This window comes from Oryx dammah, unplaced genomic scaffold, assembly GCF_014754425.2.
Source record: "Oryx dammah isolate SB20612 unplaced genomic scaffold, SCBI_Odam_1.1 HiC_scaffold_3, whole genome shotgun sequence".
NCBI lineage: Eukaryota > Metazoa > Chordata > Mammalia > Artiodactyla > Bovidae > Oryx > Oryx dammah.
The window spans coordinates 69513685-69534888 of record NW_024070187.1 but is presented as its reverse complement, the minus strand read 5'-3'; the positions used below and the strand labels follow the sequence as shown (position 1 = coordinate 69534888).

At 42.8% G+C, this 21204-nt stretch overlaps 1 protein-coding gene across 1 annotated transcript; it reads left to right on the top strand.

The window, feature by feature from the left end:
- Positions 1–5312: 5312 nt before the first annotated feature.
- LOC120862128 (folate receptor alpha-like) lies at positions 5313–6179 on the top strand. The gene has a single exon (XM_040238227.1). The coding sequence runs from the start codon at positions 5313–5315 to the stop codon at positions 6066–6068; it is 756 nt and encodes a 251-aa protein (XP_040094161.1). The 3' UTR covers positions 6069–6179.
- The last annotated feature ends 15025 nt before the right edge of the window (positions 6180–21204 follow it).

The window sequence follows — 21204 nt, the reverse complement described above, 5'->3', positions numbered from 1 at the left end:
TGTAAAATAGGGTTAAATTAGCACCCCAAGCACCTCATAGGGCTGTGAGTTAATATATACAAAGTGCTGAAAGCAGTACCTGGTATACAGTAAACACCTAATAAATGAGAGATCTTTTTTTTTTACTATCTTAATTCTATAGCTATTAAAACGAATTGTGATTCAATGAGGAGAAGTGATTTGGCCGAAGTCTATCCATTTTAATAAACAATGGAGCAGACACTTAAAGGCAAGTTTTCTGATCATAAATCCAAGGCTACTTCCACTCAAATTGCCCTCTGAGGGCATTATTATGAAAGATAGCAATTATGAAAAATTATACTAGACGACAATCTAGGAGGATAGAGTACTAGCCTAAGACTCCAGCAATCATCAGAAACCAAGTTAACATTTGTTGTTAATACAAAAACTTAGTCTGAGTCGCAGACTATGGGCTCTGGGTCTTGGAGCCAGCCAGCCTCTCTCCCAGACAGCCTGGAGCCCGGCGCAGTGCAGAGGGAGAACGCTGGGTGGCTGAAAGGTAAATTACAAGAGGCAACAAGAGCCAGCCTAACACAGGGGAGGGGATGGGCCATTCTTTTGTTTGCAAACTGAAAAGCTTCTTAACCAGGAACACTGGGCCCCTTGGAAAGAACCGGTCTTCTGGTCAGGCTGAACTCAGGCGAGCCGTTTATTTTTCAAATAGTAGCAAATTATGAGTAATTTTCCCAGCAGCTCCACCATCATCGGCCTTAATCTGTCATCTCAAGATTATTTTTGTAATGATCCTTTTAGAGACGTTAGATGACAAAGAAATACAGTTGCTCTCTCTTTATTCACATAGAGTTTAAAGATATGCTGCTAAACAAAAAGGCAAGTCACAGAGTAGGATGTGCCAGATAACTAAATATTAGGTGGCATCCTACAAAGGTATTGATCATTTGACCATTTTGACCAACAAAAAGAGCAATTTTAGATGGCTCCACCTAATATAGAACTACTTTTCTAAAAGGATACACATCAAACTGTTAACTGTTCATCTTAGGCAAGGAGGGTAGATTTGGGGAAGGGGGAAGGAAGTAAGCAGGTTCACTTTCTTTCTCTTTTTCTTTTTTGTACTCATTGCACATTTATTCAAGTCGGTTCAGGTATTACTTTTATCATTAAAAAAAAAAAGTTGCTATTTGCCAGATTTAGCTGTGTCAAGTATTTTCTGAAAGAAATTTAGGAATTAATAAATACTTATGTCAAATTAAGGTAGTGAAGTCGCTCAATTGTGTCCGACTCTTTGTGACCCCGTGGACTGTAACCTACTAGGCTTCTCCGTCCATGGGATTTTCCAGGCAAGAATACTGGAGAGGATTGTCATTTCCTTCTCCAGCGGACCTTCCCGACCCAGGGATCAGAACCCGGGTGTCCCGCATTGCTGGCAGACGCTTTAACCTCTAAGCCACCAGGGAAGCCCTCAGTGCAGGCGGCTGCGGGCCGGCTCACTAAGCGCAGGCGGCTGCGGGCCGGCTCACTAAGGCGGCCGAGAGGAGCTACCCCACGTCCAAGGTCAGGAGCAGCGGCCTAGAGTGCCAGACTGCGACGGCGCAGGGACGGCCGAGAGGGGCTGCCCTGTGTCCGAGGTCAGTGGCGGCGGCCGAGAGGAGCTACCTGGCGTCCGAGGCCAGTGGCGGCCGGGAGGAGACACCGCGAGTCCGAGATCAGGGGCGGCCAGGAGAAGCCACCTTGCGCCCGAGGCCAGGGGCGGGGACCTTGAGGAGCCACCCAGAGCCCGAGGCCAGGGGTGGCAGCTGGGAGGAGCAACCCGAGGATTGGTGGCTGCGCAGGCACAAGAGGCCCTAGAGGAGCTATCCCACGTTGAAGATCAGGAACGGTGGCTGTAAGGAGATACCCCTCGTCCAAGGTAAGGAACAGCGGCTGTGCTTTGCTGGAGCAGCAGAGAAGAGATACCCCACGCCAAGGTAAGAGAAACCCAAGTAAGATGGTAAGTGTTACAACAGGGCATCAGAGGGCAGACACACTGAAACCAAGCTCACAGAAAACTAGTCAAACTAATCACACTAGGACCACAGCCTTGTCTAACTCAATGAAACTAAGCCATGCCTGTGGGGCAACCCAAGACGGGCGGGTCATGGTGGAGAGGTCTGACAGAATGTGGTCCACTGGAGAAGGGGATGGCAAGCCACTTCAGTATTCTTGCCTTGAAAACCCCATGAACAGTAGGAAAAGGCAAAATGATAGGATACCAAAAGAGGAACTCCCCAGGTCATTAGGTGCCCAATACGCTACCGGAGATCAGAGGAGAAATAACTCCAGAAAGAATGAAGGGATGGAGCCAAAGCAAAAACAATACCCAGTTGTGGATGTGACTGGTGATAGAAGCAAGATTTGATGCTGTAAAGAGCAATATTGCATAGAAACCTGGAATGTCAGGTCATGAATCAAGGCAAATTGGAAGTGGTCAAACAAGAGATGGCAAGGGTGAACGTCGACATTCTAGGAATCAGCGAACTAAAATGGACTGGAATGGGTGAATTTAACTCAAATGACCATTACATCTACTACTGAGGGCAGGAATCCCTCAGAAGAAAAGGAGTAGCCATGATGGTCAACAAAAGAGTTCAAAATGCAGTACTTGGATGCAATCTCAAAAACGACAGAATGATCTCTGTTCGTCTCCAAGGCAAACCATTCAACATCACAGTTATCCAAGTCTATGCCCCAACCAGTAATGCTGAAGAAACTGAAGTTGAACAGTTTTATGAAGACCTACAAGAACTTTTAGAACTAACACCCCCAAAAGATGTCCTTTTCATTAGAGGGGACTGGAATGCAAAAGTAGGAAGTCAAGAAACACCTGGAGTAACAGGCAAATTTGGCCTTGGAATGCGGAATGAAGCAGGGCAAAGAGTTTTGCCAATATAATGCACTGGCCATAGCAAACACCCTCTTCCAACAACACAAGAGAAGACTCTACACATGGACATCACCAGATGGTCAACACCAAAATCAGATTGATTATATTCTTGGCAGCCAAAGATGGAGAAGCTCTATACAGTCAACAAAAACAAGACAGGGAGCTGACTGTGCTTCAGATCATGAACTCCTTATTGCCAAATTCAGACTTAAATTGAAGAAAGTGGGGAAAACTGCTAGACCATTCAGGTATGACCTAAATCAAATCCCATATGATTATGCAGTGGAAGTGAGAAATAGATTTAACGGTCTGGATCTGATAGACAGAGTGCCTGATGAACTATGGAATGAGGTTCATGAGATTGTACAGGAGACAGGGATCAAGACCATCTCCATGGAAAAGAAATGCAAAAAAGCAAAATGGCTGTCTGGGGAGGCCTTACAAATGGCTGTGAAAAGAAGAGAGGCAAAAACCAAAGGAGAAAAGGAAAGATATAAGCATCTGAATGCAGAGTTCCAGAGAATAGCAAGAAGAGATAAGAAAGCCTTCTTCAGCGATCAACGCAAAGAAATAGAGGAAAACAACAGAATGGGAAAGACTAGAGATCTCTTCAAGAAAATTAGAGATACCAAGGGAACTTTTCATGCAAAGATGAGCTCAATAAAGGACAGAAATGGTATGGACCTAACAGAAGCAGAAGATATTAAGAAGAGGTGGCAAGAATACACAGAAGAACTGTACAAAAAAGATCTTCACGACCCAGATAGTCATGATGATGTGATCACTAATCTAGAGCCAGACATCTTGGAATGTGAAGTCAAGTGGGCCTTAGAAAGCACCACTACGAACAAAGCTAGTGGAGGTGATGGAATTCCAGTTGAGCTGTTTCAAAGATGATGCTGTGAAAGTGCTGCACTCAATATGCCAGCAAATTTGGAAGACTCAGCAGTGGCCACAGGACTGGAAAAGGTCAGTTTTCATTCCAATTCCAAAGAAAGGCAATGCCAAAGAATGCTCAAACTACCGCACAATTGCACTCATGTCACATGCTAGTAAAGTAATGCTCAAAATTCTCCAAGTCAGGCTTCAGTAATACGTGAACCGTGAACTTCCAGATGTTCAAGCTGGTTTTAGAAAAGGCAGAGGAAGCAGAGATCAAATTGCCAACATCCGCTGGATCATGGAAAAAGCAAGAGAGTTCCAGAAAAACATCTCTTTCTGCTTTCTTAACTATGCCAAAGCCTTTGACTGTGTGGATCACAATAAACTGTGGAAAATTCTGAAGGAGATGGGAATACCAGACCACCTAACCTGCCTCTTGAGGAATCTGTATGCAGGTCAGGAAGCAACAGTTAGAACTGGACATGGAACAACAGACTGGTTCCAAATAGGAAAAGGAGTACGTCAAGGCTGTATATTGTCACCCTGCTTATTTAACTTCTATGCAGAATACATCATGAGAAACGCTGGACTGGAAGAAACACAAGCTGGAATCAAGATTGCCGAGAGAAATCTCAAAAATCTCAGATATGCAGATGACACCACCCTTATGGCAGAAAGTGAAGAGAAGCTAAAAAGCCTCTTGATAAAAGTGAAAGAGGAGAGTGAAAAAGTTGGCTTAAAGTTCAACATTCAGAAAACAAAGATCATGGCATCTGGTCCCATCACTTCATGGGAAATAGATGGGGAAACAGTGGAAACAGTGTCAGGCTTTATTTTTGTGGGCTCCAAAATCACTGCAGATGGTGACTGCAGCCATGAAATTAAAAGACACTTACTCCTTGGAAGAAAAGTTATGACCAACCTAGATAGCATATTCAAAAGCAGAGACATTACTTTGCCGACTAAGGTCCGTCTAGTCAAGGCTATGGTTTTTCCTGTGGTCTTGTATGGATGTGAGAGTTGGACTGTGAAGAAGGCTGAGTGCCGAAGAATTGATGCGTTTGAACTGTGGTGTTGGAGAAGACTCTTGAGGGTCCCTTGAACTGCAAGGAGATCCAACCAGTCCATTCTGAAGGAGATCAGCCCTGGGATTTCTTTGGAAGAAATGATGCTAAAGCTGAAGCTCCAGTACTTTGGAAACCTCATGCGAAGAACTGACTCATTGGAAAAGACTCTGATGCTGGGGGAGATTGCGGGCAGGAGGAGAAGGGGACGACCCAGGATGAGATGGCTGGATGGAATCACTGACTTGATGGACGTGAGTCTGAGGAACTCCGGGAGATTTTGATGGACAGGGAGGCCTGGTGTGCTGCGATTCATGGCTCGCAAAGAGTCGGACACGACTGAGCGACTGAACTGAACTAAATTGATCTGAACTGAACTATGTCAAATTAAACATTCCTATCCTCAAATACATTTGTATTTTGCAGCTGCCTTCAAGGAAATTGGTTCTTCAGGGACAAGCATGGCCTGGAAGATCACACCACTGCTGTGCCTTCTGGTGTGTGTGGTTGCTGTAGGGGCAGCCAGGCCCAGGACTCAGCTTCTCAACGTCTGCATGAATGCCAAGTACCATAAGGAAAAACCAGGTGCCGAGGACAAGTTACACGGACAGTGCAGCCCTTGGAAAAACAATGCCTGCTGCTTTGTCAACACCAGCATCGAAGCCCATAAGGATATTTCCAGCCTGTACAGATTCGACTGGGACCACTGCAGCAAGATGGAGCCTGCATGCAAGCGCCACTTTATTCAGGACATCTGTCTCTATGAGTGCTCCCCTAACCTGGGGCCCTGGATCCAGGAGGTGAATCAGAGCTGGCGCAAAGAACGGATCCTGAATGTGCCCCTCTGCAAAGAGGACTGTGAGAGCTGGTGGGAAGACTGCCGCACCTCCTACACCTGCAAGACCAACTGGCACAGGGGCTGGAACTGGACCTCAGGGTACAATGAGTGCCCGGTGAAAGTTGCCTGCCGTCGCTTTGACTTCTACTTCCCCACGCCTGCTGCTCTGTGCAATGAAATCTGGAGTCACTCCTACAAGGCCAGCAACTACAGCCGGGGCAGCGGCCGCTGCATTCAGATGTGGTTCAACCCCGTCCTGGGCAACCCCAACGAGGAGGTGGCGAGATTCTATGCTGAGAGCATGAATGGGGCTGGGCTCCATGAGGCCTGGCCTCTGCGTTTCAGCCTGCTTCTATTGTTGCTCTGGCTGCTCAGCTGAGCTCCCATTATTTTCTGACACCTGGCAATCCCTGCTCCATTAAGTTCCACAGTCAGTTTGTTCCTTGGTGGAAAATGAATAAAAAGTCATTCACCCTAAAAAAAAAAAAAATTTGCATTTTGCATATCCCAGCATACACACTTCAGGTGTTACTAACTTTCAGGTTCCCCCTCCACTGAATTTTTTTTCTAATCGAAGTAGTTGATTTACAATGTTATGTTAGTTTCTGGATGGACCTAGAGATTATCATACTAAGTGAAATAAGTCAGAGATTTGTAGTCATTTTTTTGGCTGCACCACATGGCTTGTGGAATCTTAGTTCCCCAATTAGGAATTTGAGCCCTTGGCTGGCAGTGAAAGCATGGAGTCGCAAAATCCTAACCACTGGACCATCAAGGAATTCCATAGAGTTTTGTGTTTTTATCATCCATTTGACCTATCCATTTACTTACTTTACTTATTTCTTTATTTATGAGGATAATGGGGATAATTTTCTTTATATATGTTTTTGAATGGAGGCAACAAACATTTCTAACCCCTGAAGGCTAAGTTAGGGGTCCCACTATGTGTTTCAATTGGTGTGACTGCTGACACACCTTTTGGGTCTTAGGACTTTTCACTCTGTATTATAATCGCCCATTTACCTGTCTGTGTCTCCCAAGCTCCCCCATTCCCTGCTTCCACCAGAACAGCAACTGGAAAACCACCACCACATTCACGCATTGAGCCCTTCGCACAGAACATCCAGCGCAATAGGGGCTCATCAACATTCAGTAAATGAATGAAAGCTTACATGTCTTGGGGGTGACAACTCTTTTCATAAGTTGTTCATTTTTATCTTTAAAAAAAAAATCTGTGCAGTGTTTATAGCAATGGCAGAGCAGAGCTGTAAAGAATTACTCATGTAATGGTTCAAGGGCGAAGAGCTAAAAGCAAGTCAGAAACTTGTTCACGTTTTGTTCAAAGCCCACTAACATTTCGACATGTATTAAATGTTAATAAGCAGCTATCTGGGTCAGTGGGTTAAGTAATAGCGATGGTAGAAGGTGAGAGGTGAAGAAATCCATGAAAATTACATTCACGGATGATGTGGTTCACCAGAGCGCAACTTGTAGAATAACATGCAAATGATTTAATCGTGTTATAGCTTTCCCTTTTCCTGTACAGCAGGCTTGGTAATGTGACAACATTCTCTTTACTTGGGCATCTACCGAGCCTGGTAAAATCTGAAAATATCAAGAAGAAGCCAAGGGGTGGGTCACCTTCTTCTCCTTAGTGACAGGAAAAAAAAAAAAAAATCACTACATTTAACAAAAGTTTCAGGAGCTGATGATCCAGTTTGTGGCTCATCCTTTCCTACTCTACACATTTGACCGTTTGTCTACATGTTCTCATCAAGGCCAGGGAAAGAAACAAAGAGGTTTCGTAAGTTACTGCTCCTTAATGACAACATGTGTGTGCTAAATCACTTCGGTTACATCTGACTCTTTGAGACCCTATGGATGTAGCCCCACCAGGCTCCTCTGTCCATGGGATTCACCAGGCAAGAATACTGGAGTAGGTTGCCATTCCGTTCTCCAGGGGATCTTCCCGACCCAGGGATCGAACCTGTGTCTCCCACTTTGCAGGCAGATTCTTTACCATCTGAGCCACCAGGGAAGCCCTTAATGACAATACAATGACCATACAAAATGACAATAACTAATGGATTTTGAGCACTCATTGTGTGCTGAGTACCCTATTAAAATTATTGGTCAAGGGGAGAGGGTGGTTTTGCCCACTAGGGGACATGAACTTTGCTTTGGATGAATTGTCTCATTTAACACTCAAACCCCCACTAGGAGATTATTGTCTCTATTTTACAGATTTGGTAACTGAGGCGTGGGATGGTTAGGTAGCTTGCTCTAGATCACACAGCTAGTAAGCAACCCAAGGCTGTCTGACTCTGGAGGCCCTAAACTTGGCCATGGAGTATTGCTGGAAAAGGAGCAGATCCTCTTAAGTTTGCTGTGTATTTTATGATTGCACGGCAGAGGACTGCTGCCATAGGGTGCTAGGGTCCATCACTGGCATCCCCTAGGAACTTGGAGGCAAGTGACATCTCTTTGCTCAAAAATGTGAACTCTGTAAGTGTACTTAGTACTCTTTGTTCTATTTCCAATTAAAACAGTCCAACCGTATTATTTTTATGAAGATTATACTGATTTGTAATTAACAATAGTTATATTGAATGAAAATAACTTATAAAGCAGTTGGTGTATAGTTCTCCAGAATAATAAAAAGTATTGGCCAAAGAAGGAAACAGTAAGTGCAGCCTTTCCTCATTCTATGGAATTTTTCTTCAGCCTTGCATCTCAATGGGCAGACTGTATTCCAAGTTATGTGAAATTCATGAAGCAGCCTTATAGTCCTTATCAGCTGTCATTTTCCATATTTTACAAGAATTGAAATTTTAAGTATCTCAGTGCAGTGCCGTAGTACCAGACCCAGCAAGAAGATATTTCACATGGTTGTAATTGTATTTTATACATAAGGGCTACCTTTCCCCTTCAAAATCCTCAAAGGCCTGTCATTGGAGGACTCTACTGAAAATCATCCATCCTTCCATGAGGCCAAAACAGTTCCATATTTAATGGGCCAACATAAAACATACTAGAAATATTAGTGTGTCTATTATGTTTTTTCTTCCTCTCAGTGGGTAATGTTTCTTTTACATTCCTACCTCTTGTCATGATCAGATTTTTTGTTTATTGACTTATTACCACATTTGACTTGATAGTTTTCATCCCATGTGTCTAATGACATTCTCAGCTATTGTTAGCAGGACAGATCAGGGATCTCTAGGATCACCCAGACCCCCAAAATATATCTGAAATATTACTATTTCCATATTAATGCCCAGACTTTGTAATACTGCTCCAATGTACTGCAATAGTGCTTAGTTAGAATTGGTGAAAAAGAGGAAGAGGAAAAGACCCTAGGAAATTCATAAGGAGGAGGGGGAAGTTTTTAAATAACTGAACCACTATTGTTTTTTTAACTATACTAGTTTTTAATGAGAGAGTATATTCAGTTCAGTTCAGTCGCTCAGTCATGTCAGTCTCTCTGCAGCCCCGTGGACTGCAGCACACCAGGCCTCCCTGTCTATCACCAACTCCCGGAGTTCACTCAAACTCATGTCCATTGAGTTTGTGATGCCATCCAACCATCTCATCCTCTGTCATCCCCTTCTCCTCCTGCCTTCAATCTTTCCCAGCATCAGGGTCTTTTCTAATGAGTCAGTTCTTCCCATCAGGTGGCCAAAATATTGGAGTTTCAGCTTTTCAGCAGCAGTCCTTCCAATGAATATTCAGGACTGATTTCTTTTAGGATGGACTGGTTGGATCTCTTTGCAGTCCAAGGGACTCTCAAGAGTCTTCTCCAACACCACAGTTTAAAAGCATCAATTCTTCAGCACTCAGCTTTCTTTATATTCAGTTCAGTTCTGTTCAGTCGCTCAGTCGTGTCCAGCTCTTTGCAACCCCATGAATTGCAGCACACCAGGCCTCCCTGTCCATCACCAACTCCCGGAGTTCACTCAAACTCATGTCCATCGAGTCCGTGATGCCATCCAGCCATCTCATCCTCTGTCGTCCCCTTCTCCTCCTGCCTCCAATTCCTCCCAGCATCAGAGTCTTTTCCAATGAGTCAACTCTTTGCATGAGGTAGCCAAAGTATTAGAGTTTCAGCTTTAGCATCATTCCTTCCAAAGAACACCCAGGACTGATCTCCTTTAGAATGGACTGGTTGGATCTCCTTGCTTTCCAAGGGATCTTTATATTAGGATATATAAATTGATATAGCCACTATGAAAAACAGTATGGGGATTCCTCAAAAGACTAAAACTAGAACTACTGTTTTATCCAGCTATCCCACCCCGGGTATATATCTAGAAAAAAATAAGAACACTAATTTCAAAAGATATATGCATCGAAATGTTCATCACAGCACTATTTATAGTAGCCAAGATATGGAAGCAACCTAAGTCCATCAACAGATGAATGGCTAAAGATGTGTTCTATATATATATCATGGAAATTAGCCATAAAAATAATATTCTGCCATTTGCAGCCATGTAGATGGGCCTAGAGTATATTATGTATAGTGAAGCAAGTTAGAGAAAGACAAATATTGTATGATGTCACTTATATGTGGAATTCAAAAAATAATACAAGTGAGTATATATGAAAAACAGAAACAGACTCACAGAAGTAGAGAACAAACTAGTGGTTACCAAAGAGGAGAGAGAAGGGGTTAAGGCCAAATTAGAGATGTGGGATTAAGAGATACAAATTACTATGTATAAAATAGATAAGCAACAAGGATATATTATATAGCACAGGGAATTATAACCATTATCTTATAATAACTTTAATAGGATATAATCTGTGAAAATACTGGATATGCTGTATACCTGAAACTAACATAATATTGTAAATCAACTGTACTTCAATAAAAAAGAGTATAGGATAAAATAACATATATCCTTTATTTTGGAGAAGGGCATAGCAACCCACTCCAGTATTCTTGCCTGGAGAATCCCATGGACAGAGGAGAGTGGTGGGCTGTAGTTCATAGAGTATCAAAGAGCAGCACACAGCTGAAGTGACTTAGCATGCACACATCCTTTATTTTAACAAAATAATTCAATTTCCTGGGTGATCTCTTACTCAAATCTAATATTAAGTTAACATTAAACCACATCATTGAACAAAACCTAAATTAATACATACTTTATCTTTTAGTTTCAGGAAGAAAATAATAACAAATATTTAAGTTAGAAACCTCAAAACAACTTTGTCTCTTGCCACTACCCCCTCCCCCACCTCTCTAATCCATGCTGCACTCTGCAGGGAGAGTTATCTTTCTAAAATAAAAGTATGTTAATTTCAGGGCCTGTCTCAAAAACCTGCAATGAATATCACTCTTACCTAAAAATAATGCTCCAATGCCTTAACATGGCATTCAAACCCATCTAGATTTGGCTGTAATTTAGCTTTCTAGCCTTATTTCTTGCCAATTCTCACTTCTTTTTATTTCCTTCATCACCCAAGAAGCTTTCATTCCACTCATAGCGACCATTCAAGGCTCCTCAAACACGTGTGCTATTGTTAGGCCTTTACCTAAATGATCCTCGTCATTTTACCATCCATTTCAACCCATCCTTCTGGGCGCAACCTAAATAATACCCTTCTCCCATTCTTGTCTCAACAATAGAAGCCTTTAAAACATCCAGTAGGTATTTTTGGTCACTTACATAGATACTTGTAGTATATACTAGTTTCTGGGCTCAAATTTTATCCAATTTTTATAACATAGAATTATGCCCGTAATTGGGAACCAAGAAATGTTTGACTTGAATGAATTGATCATAGTGGGTGTGTTTTGGGCACTAATTTGCCTGAGGAAGCTGAGATTATTGTCTACACTGGCCACTCTTTGCATTTGGTGTATTTTGAAGGTGTTTAGGAGTAAGTGGTATGAAAAAAAATGTCTTGAATAGGTCATTTCCGTCAGTAACTGTGAGATCTGATTCCTTTACCATCAAGTTTATATCAGTTCAACAGCATTTCCCCTAGTCCCTCAACCCCAACTATCCCACCTTTAGGCTAAAGATGCTTAAAAAGCAAAAAAGAACTTTTCCCACTTTTGTTTTCCCAGAAAAGCCACTTCCTTTCAGTAACTCCAGTCATACAGTAATTATTATATTGGTACAAGGATTTTGGACTCAGTGCCATACAATTTTCATTATAATTTGCAAAAACCTGGCAATTTAGCAATGTCTTTACTCTTGGTGGAACAGCACATAACCCATGATACAAACATTTGGCCTAAATAAAGCCCACTTGGGTATATTGTACTTAAGAATTTGTAAACAGAAATTTTAGCTTTTCAGATCCTTTATGAAGAAGCAGCCGCCACATTCCTTCAGGCTCCTACTCTCTTGTTTCTCTCTTAAAGACTCCCTAGGCCCTAAAAATGGAACAGCAGAGATTGCTTTCCTGACTCAAAATTTAAGGAGGACCGAGTAGCTGCTGAGGTACCAGTTAGACTTAAGCCTGGTTAAAGGACCCACTCCTAGGAGGCAGTCTACAGACAAAGGTTGTTAGTCTTGAGAATGACCTTGAGACAAGAATCAACAGTTCCATAATCTCCAGGCACCCAGCAGAAACAAATGTAAGAGCAGACTGGTGAGTAGGAGGTGTGGTTACCTTTGGGATATAAGAGGTTGTAGCCCTTTTAAAAGGAACAAACCCTACCCTACCAGGCAACAGTTCCTGGGTAGGAATCAGGGGCCCATTTTTGCTCAGAATTTCCAATTTTCTAAGAGAAGCTGAAAATCTAGATTTGGGGCCAGGGGATCTCCCTATTGGGAAACTGCTGCTAAGTCACTTCAGTCGTGTCCAACTCTTTGCGAGCCCATGAATCACAGCACGCCAGGCCTCCCTGTCCATCACCAACTCCCGGAGTTCACTCAGATTCACATCCATTGAGTCCGTGATGCCATCCAGCCATCTCATCCTCAGTCGTCCCCTTCTCCTCCTGCCCCCAATCCCTCTAGCATCAAAGTCTTTTCCAGTGAGTCAACTCTTCTCATGAGGTGGCCAAAGTACTGGAATTTCAGCTTTAGCATCATTCCTTCCAAAGATATCCCAGGGCTGATCTCCTTCAGAATGGACTGGTTGGATCTCCTTGCAGTCCAAGGGACTCTCAAGAGTCTTCTCCAACACCACAGTTCAAAAGCATCAATTCTTCGGCACTAAGCCTTCTTCACAGTCCAACTTTCACATCCATACGTGACTACTGGAGAAACCATAGCCTTGACTAGACGGACCTTAGTCGGCAAAGTAATGTCTCTGCTTTTGAATATGCTATCTAAGTTGGTCATAACTTTTCTTCCAAGGAATAAGTGTCTTTTAATTTCATGGCTGCAGTCACCATCTGCAGTGATTTTGGAGCCCCCCCAAATAAAGTCTGACACTGTTTCCACTGTTTCCCCATCTATTTCCCATGAATTGATGGGACTGGATGCTATGATCTTCGTTTTCTGAATGTTGAGCTTACAGCAGCCCACTAGGCTCCCCGTCCCTGGGATTCTCCAGGTAAGAACACTGGAGTGGGTTGCCATTACCAACTTTTATTTTCAAACATCATGTAGAGAAGTCAGTCTGCAGGCTGGATGTGGCCTGAGGCTACCAATTTGTAATCCTGGTCTTAGGGACCATTTAGTCCACCTCCTTTATTTTATAGATGGATATAAGTGAAAGTGAAGTTGCTCAGTTGTGTCCGACTCTTTGTGACCCCTGTAGCCCACCAAGCTCCTCTGTCCATGGGATTCTCCAGGCAAGAGTACTGGAGTGGGTTGCCATTTCCTTCTCCAGGGGATCTTCCTGACCCAGGGATCGAACCCAGGTCTCCCGCATTGCAGGCAGACGCTTTAACCTCTGAGCCAAGCAGGTGAAATTGATTTTACACAGTTGCTGCTGCTAAGTCGCTTCAGCCGTGTTTGACTCTGTGCGACCCCATAGACGGCAGCCCACCAGGCTCCCCCGTCCCTGGGATTCTCCAGGCAAGAACACTGGAGTGGGTTGCCATTTCCTTCTCCAATGCATAAAAATGAAAAGTGAAAGTGAAGTCGCTCAGTAGTGTCCGACTCTTAGCAACCCCATGGACTGCAGCCTATCAGGCTCCTCTGTCCAAGGAATTTTCTAGGCAAGAGTACTGGAGTAGGGTGCCATTGCCTTCTCCGTTTACACAGTTGGTTGGAGGCAAAAAGAAGACTAGATTCCAAGCCCTCTGATCTCCAGTCCCCTTATCATTGTTCACCTTGGATTCAGCATTGGAATCTGAGACTCTGGAATGTAAGGACTGAACTAGCCTAGAGGTCTCTTACCTGGTTCAGAACATAATAGATTCCAGGCTCACTTGAAGTTACTGGATAACAGGATGATGGATACATTTCAGGTCCCTCTACTCTCTCTCAAAGCCCCTGGAACTAGACTAGCACTTCCTTTATATGGGTCATCAGATACACCAGAGAACCTTACCAACTATAGATTTCCAGGTTCTAACCTAGAACTAAGCAGTCCGAGGCTCTGGACACATGTATATTTTTAGTAAGCCCTATCAACGATTCTCAATGATTCTTAAGTTTGGCTGCTCTAGGCTAGGGAGCCAAAGTGGGCTATACCAGGAACTCCATATTAATTCCATTCCAAGGCTCTGGGCTTAAACATGGAGCACTGCTACTCTTCTGTTAATTTTTCCCACATTTTAAAAAGTGTTCTATTCCAGCTTCCTAGATTCTTGGTTTTTTTTTTTCACACTTTTAGAAAAAAAAACAAAAAAGGTGAAGGAAAAGCAAACCATGTCATGGTAAAACTTTTGGTCTTTAATAGTACTGCTGGATGCAGGATATTTTTGTTCAGAAATGAACCTGAACAGCTGCAGTGAGCTACTTAATTAAATCATGAATGATACATTCCTCATAAATTATACTTACACATTTTATAATTTTAATAGTTCTTATTTTTTTACTATAATCTGTAAACATTTAAGTAGAAGCTATGAATTAGATTTTGAAATAGATGAGTAATTTTAGACTGTGACATCCATTTTCATAGCATTCTAGTTTATTTTAAGGGACAATTAGTAGCACTTATAAAAATGTATCTAATTGCTAAGCTAAATCAAACTCTGCAGTACTTGGATGTTTTTACCCTCATCAGTCCTATTTTTTCCCCATAGTGACCAAAACAATAAGAGGATGGAAGCAAAAAATAACATTCTAAAAGCCAAGTGCTTATCATAAACATAATTATCATTTTGAAATCAGCCCAGATTTGCTTAGGCCAATAACTCTTCATTTCTAGATCTAGTAAATACCTTGTCAAATTGACCCTGATTATATAGACAAGGCTAAAGTACTTACTGATCAAATGTAAGTTGAACCTCTTTATATCAACTTCGAATGATTGGTTACATTGTATGGGCACTTGTTTTCAAATGCTTAGATTAAAACTCAGATTTCATCAGTAATGATGATGATGGTGATGGTGATGGTGACCCTCTGCTGCTAACTCATCATCTATCGATACACTAAACACTTTGACTTGTCCAGGTACAAGCTGTTTGTCAACTGTCAAGGCATATGGCCCAGGCAAGGTTTAAATAATGCCCTTTTTTTTCCTCCTTTCTTTTGGAACATGGGGTATCCTTGAATATCCTTTTATTAGCTGAGTTAGCTTGATCCTAAGAGGAAGAAATCCATTCAGCTTCTTACACAATGGATAGCAATCTCAAGAATAGCAAAAAATTTCTATTATTTATTACTGTAGTAATAAATAACCTACTGCACCACTGGTAGAGAACTTTGGAAGAATCTCTGAAGGACCAATCAGGCCGAAGGCATTTCAATCTTGCACAAATATTCCCTGAGTTGATTCTACATTCCTGAAGGGTTTGCTGCTGAAATTCTGAATTTATCTAGTTTTAAAATCCCACTTATTTTCAGGATGACTGCAATGGGGCAGGATCCCCAGGATCCTCGGTTCAAGATGAATTGTTAGTAAAAGCAAATGGAGGGGACATGGACTTCCAAAAAGGGCAGCTGCTTGCCAGCCTCAGCCCTTCGTGCCATGTGGCAGAGGTTCCCATGTACTAGATCTTCTGGCTTTTCAAGAAAGATTGAAGTCAGGATTTTTATGTGATATCCCAACTTTTAAATATAGGAAACCAATTTATGGTGCTTATGGTAAAGAACCCACCTGCCAATGCAGAGACATGGGTTCAATCCCTAGGTCAGGAAGACCCCCTGCAGGAGGGCATGGCGACCCACTCCAGTGTTCTTCACCTGGAGAATCCCATGGACAGAGGAACCTGGCAGGCTAGAGTTCTTGGGGTCGCAAAGAGTTGGGCACGACTAAAGTGACTTAGCAAGCACGTAACTCATTTAGAACAATTTAAAATACTACCCAGATTAAACAAAAACACTTCTGTAGGACACTTCTGGCTGATATAATGCCAGTTTGCAAACTCTATATTGTAAGAACCAGGGCTCTGTGCGACTATAGTTTTAGCATCAGGTTAGCACTTTCCCCCTGGATAGCCTTTATGTCACAGCAGTACGTATATGTGCCAATCACTGTTCTAGATGTTGAAGCTGCAGCAGTGAACAAAACAAAGTGTGCTGACATTTGAGCAAACATTCGTATTCATAAAATCCACAAAGGATGAGACAAGAAAGCATGAGGAACTGGGGAACGGAAATAATCTTAATGAAATTGAGAGCTAGATGATTTTAATAGAGACTTCAGCGTGTCATATAGAGCTTAATAAAATTAAAGATTTTTTAAAGCAGACTTTGTTGTTGTTGTTGTTCAGTTGCTCAGTCATGTGCAACACTTTGCAACTCCATGGACTGCAGCACATAAGGCTTCCCTGTAGTTCACCATCTCCCGGAGCTTGCTCAAATTCATATCCATTGAGTCAGTGATGCTATCTGACCATCTCATCCTCTGCCACCCTCTTCTCCTTTTGCCTTCAATTTTACCCAGCACCAGGTCTTTTCCAATGAGCTGGCTCTTCACATCAGGTGGCCAAAAGCAGACTACTTCATGGAAAATGTAGCCTTTTAAAAAACCACCTATCAAAATAAAGTGTTTCTTGATATAATAGATATTTGTTGAGTTCCTACTTTGTGGCAAGTACCTTGCTACACAAGAAGAATACAATGATGAATAAGAAAAGCATGATTTTAGCCCCCTACACTCAAGTTCAGAAAGCAGAAAATAAATCAGAAAAAAGGAAAATAAATAATAATAATAATATGCATGCTCAGTCACATCTGACTCTTTGCGACACCATGGACTGTAGCCCACCAGGCTCCCCTGTCCATGGGATTCTCCAGGAAAGAATACTGGAGTGGGTAGACATTTCTTACTCCAGGGGATCTTCCCAACCCAGAGATTGAACCTGGCAGACTTTTTAACACTATGCCACCATGATAAATGCTATAAAAAGACTAAAATAGAGACTAATGACCAGAATGAGAAATCTAGTTTAAATAGGATAGTCTGGAAAGTTCTGCCTGAAGAAGTGACATTTAAGGTGAAGTCTAAGGAATGAAAAAGGAGAGCCACTTGTAAGAGAAGAATAGGATGGAGGGAAGATTTTTTAAAATAAATGAAATAGCATGTTCAAAGGCCCTGAGGCCTGAAAGATCTTACTTAAGGAATTGAAGTCTAGCAGGGCTAGAGAATAGTAGATTGAGCCTCCAGGGACAGTCAGTGCCATGGATCCACAGAAAGGATTTCAGATTTACCTAAAGTGCAAAGGAAATGACTAAAGACTTTTAGTCTCGTTGTTTGTTGTTTAGTTGCTCAGCTGTGCCCGACACTTGGTGATGCCAGGGACTGTAGCCCGCCAGACTCCTCTGTCCATGGGATGCCTCAGGTAGGAATACTGGAGTAGGTTGCCATTTCCTTCTCCAGGGGATCTTGCTGACTTACAGACTGAACCTGCATCTCCCTCAGAGCAGACAGATTCTTTACCGCTAAGCCACTAGGGATGACATAATTTGATTTATGCTTTTTGAAAATCACCTTGGCCATTGTGTGTGGAAAAAACACACAGGAGTCAAGCAAGCATTGACACAGAGAGATAAATTAGGAGGTCATTGTAAGCAATAGTCTCAGTTGCAGGTAATGGTTGACTGCCCTGAGAGAGAGGCATTGGAGACAGAAAGAAGGGCATTAATTCAGATATGTTTTGATTGGGGGGGATGGTTTCCCCTCAAGTCATATGACTCTCTCTGCTTGTCTATTCTCATTTTTTTCTGGGAAATAAAAATCACAAGATTTAAAGTCAGTCTTGCTTTCTGATATGAAAAGTCAGTACAGGAAATGGACAGTCCACTCCAGCCTAGTAATAATAACTCTGTGAGCTGAATTTCACTGAGTTTAAGCCACAAAGATAAAAATCAGGGGCATGGTTCTGCCTGCTGAGTATCTCCTTTAATGCCAAAAACTTGGGTCACTAGGAGTTCTTCAGAATCTGAGAGATACAGACAGCATGATCATTCTTCTTATCAAAATACTTTGCACATTTGTTTTGTTGCTTACTTACTTTAAAAAAAGCTGACACCATAGTTGCAGGGGAAGCCTCACTGTGACTCTTAACTAAATAAAACTAATGAGGAATTAGTCTTAAAGAAAAATTAAATGAGTCCTACAAACTGACTTGGTGACTTGGGATTCCTGTGGCTAATTTTTTTGCTCTGTGTGATAGGAATGCAGTGAAGCCAGCCTGGGTCCCGTGGGGCAGTGTTCCCAACAAGCTGGGCTTGAAAATGAAGCATATTTGAAAAGAAAAAAATCAAGGTAAATATCTGTGATACAGAGAGAGGAATAAGAAGAGAGAGTGGAAGACACGGTAAGAACTCTCAGCCCAGAACCTCTGCAAGGAGATAGTCTCCTGAAACCCCCTCTCTGCCTCCTAATTCAATAGCGTGGTCCTAGCTTTACTCTGATCAGTCACATCTTCTGTAACCCGTTCCGGTGTGGGTATGGACTGGGGAGAAAGAAAATTGGAGAACATCAATACAAGAGAAAGTAGCAGAGGTATTATTGTTGTTCAGTCGCTCAGTCGTGTCCCACACTTTATGACCCCATGGACTGCAGCACACCAGGCTTCCCTGTCCTTTACCACCTCCTGGAGCTTGATCAAAATGTCCATTGATTTGGTGATGCCATCCAACCAATCTCATTCTCTGTCATTCTCCTCCTGCCCTCAATCTTTCCCAGCATCAGGGTCTTTTCCAATGAGTAGTCTGTTCACATCAGGTGGCCAAAGTATTGGAGCAGAGGTATTAGGGTTGGAGTATTTGAAGTTCCTCAAGTTTTAACATTCCAAGTGGAAAAGGAACTAAGAAAAAGGCATAAAATTCGTAAAAGGTTTAGTCTGTCTTACCAACCCTTATTTTACCTTGAAGGGAGGCCCAGGATCCTCAAAGAACACCAATCCCTTTTGCTGATCCCTGGAGTCATTTTTCTTAAGCTCCTTTTTCTCCATCCAATCCCAGCTCAAACTAAAGTTAGCATCACCCTCTTTGACAACCTGGTTACAGTTGTAAAAGATTAAATGCTTAATCCAGGGAATCAGTGCTAGTGGAGAGCTAATCTACTAACATGAAACAGAGTTTGTAGCCAACTTCAAGAATTCAGTCAGGATATCTAAAGATTTTAAACTTCTTGGGAAAACTGCAAGGTCTAAATCAAGGGCTTCTTCCCTTAAAGTTGCCTTTGTGGATATATTGTAGCCTAAGAATGATTATGACAACCATACATGGCTCCTATGGGCTTCCAGGTGGCACTAGTGGTAAAGAACCCACCTGCCAATGCAGGAGACATAAGAGACACGGGTTTGATCCCTGGGTTGGGAAGATCCCCTGGAGGAGGGCATGGCAACTAACTCCAGTGTTCTTGCCTGGAGAGTTCCATGGACAGAGGAGCCTGGGAGGGTACAGCCCATAGGGTTGAAAAGAGTTGGTCATGACTGAAGCAACTTAGCACCCAGTTCCTATATGTGTCAGGCAGTGTCCTAGGAGCTGTACTTGTGTGATGTCATTTAATTCCCACAGTGACCCTGCAAAGTCATCCAGCTAGTTTGTGAGTGGCCTGGAGTCTCACTAAGGCAGCCTGGCTCCAAATATTTGCTCTTTTTTAAAAAAAATTTTTATTTATTTATGTATTTGTTTTTGGCTGAGTTAGGTCTTTGTTGCTTCAAGGGCTTTTCTATAGTGTGGCAAGCAGGGGCTACTCTTTAGTTGCAATACACAGACTTCTCATTGTGGTGGCTTTGCTTGTTGCAGAACACAGGGTTTAGGGCACATGGGCTCAGTAGTTGCCACTCTCAGGCTCGTAGTTGTGATGTATGGGCTTAGTTGCTTTGCATAATGAGGGATCTTCCCAGACTAGGGGCTGAACATTGTCTCCTGCATTGGCAGGTGGATTCTTTACCTCTGAGCCACCAGGAAAGCCCCAGGTGTGTGCTGTTAATACTCCTCTTCTCACTCCCTAGCCCCAATCCTGACCCTAGCTTTAGTGATATGCCTTTTAAAAAATATTTATTTATTTATTTGGCTGTGCCAGGTCTTAACTTTGGCATGTAACTTCCCTGACCTGGGATCCAACACAAGTCCCCTACACTGGGAGCGCAGTCTTAACCACTGGACCACCAAGGAAGTCCCTAGTGATATATGTCTTTAAGTCATGTTGGGTATCAGAGAAGGCAGTGGCACCCCACTCCAGTACTCTTGCCTGGAAAATCCCATGGATGGAGGAGCCTGGTAGGCTGCAGTCCATGAGGTCGCTAAGAGTCGGACACAACTGGGCGACTTCCCTTTCACTTTTCACTTTTATGCATTGGAGAAGGAAATGGCAACCCATTCCAGTATTCTTGCCTGGAGAATCCCAGGGACGGGGGAGCCTGGTGGGCTGCCGTCTATGGGGTCGCACAGAGTCAGACACGACTGAAGTGACTTAGCAGCAGCAGCATGTTGGGTATTCTTGTAGGATTCTTCCCTCTCCTTTCTAGCTCACATGTGAAACATTTGGGTTTGGGTTGAAAGAATAAAGTAGGAAAGGAGGTATGAGAATATTGTTAACCACAAAACCTAACACATATGGGATTCACCAGATGTTAGGCACAGTGCTGAGAATTGTGTATTGACTATCTGTTTAATCTTTACAACAATCCTAAGATAAATACTATCACCCTCTAAATTAGAAATGAGGGAACAGAGACACAGAGAGGTACAGTGATGTCCCTAAGTCACACAACAGGAAGAAGTGGAAAAGAGGTTTGAAGTCAGGCTTACCTGCTTGAAAGCTCAAGCTCAGAGCCTCTGAACCTGTGAGCTGCACAGTCTGTCGGGACTCTTACGGTCTGTTCTCTCTCTGGTCTTCACTCAATGAGACAGAAGGGTTAGCTGCTGTAGCAGATAGCAGGATATGCTCCCCAGGTCTCTACTGCAGGACTGGGGCATGCATTCACCCAGCTACTGGAAGCATCGACTGCTGCTGAGTGCTCTCCAGAG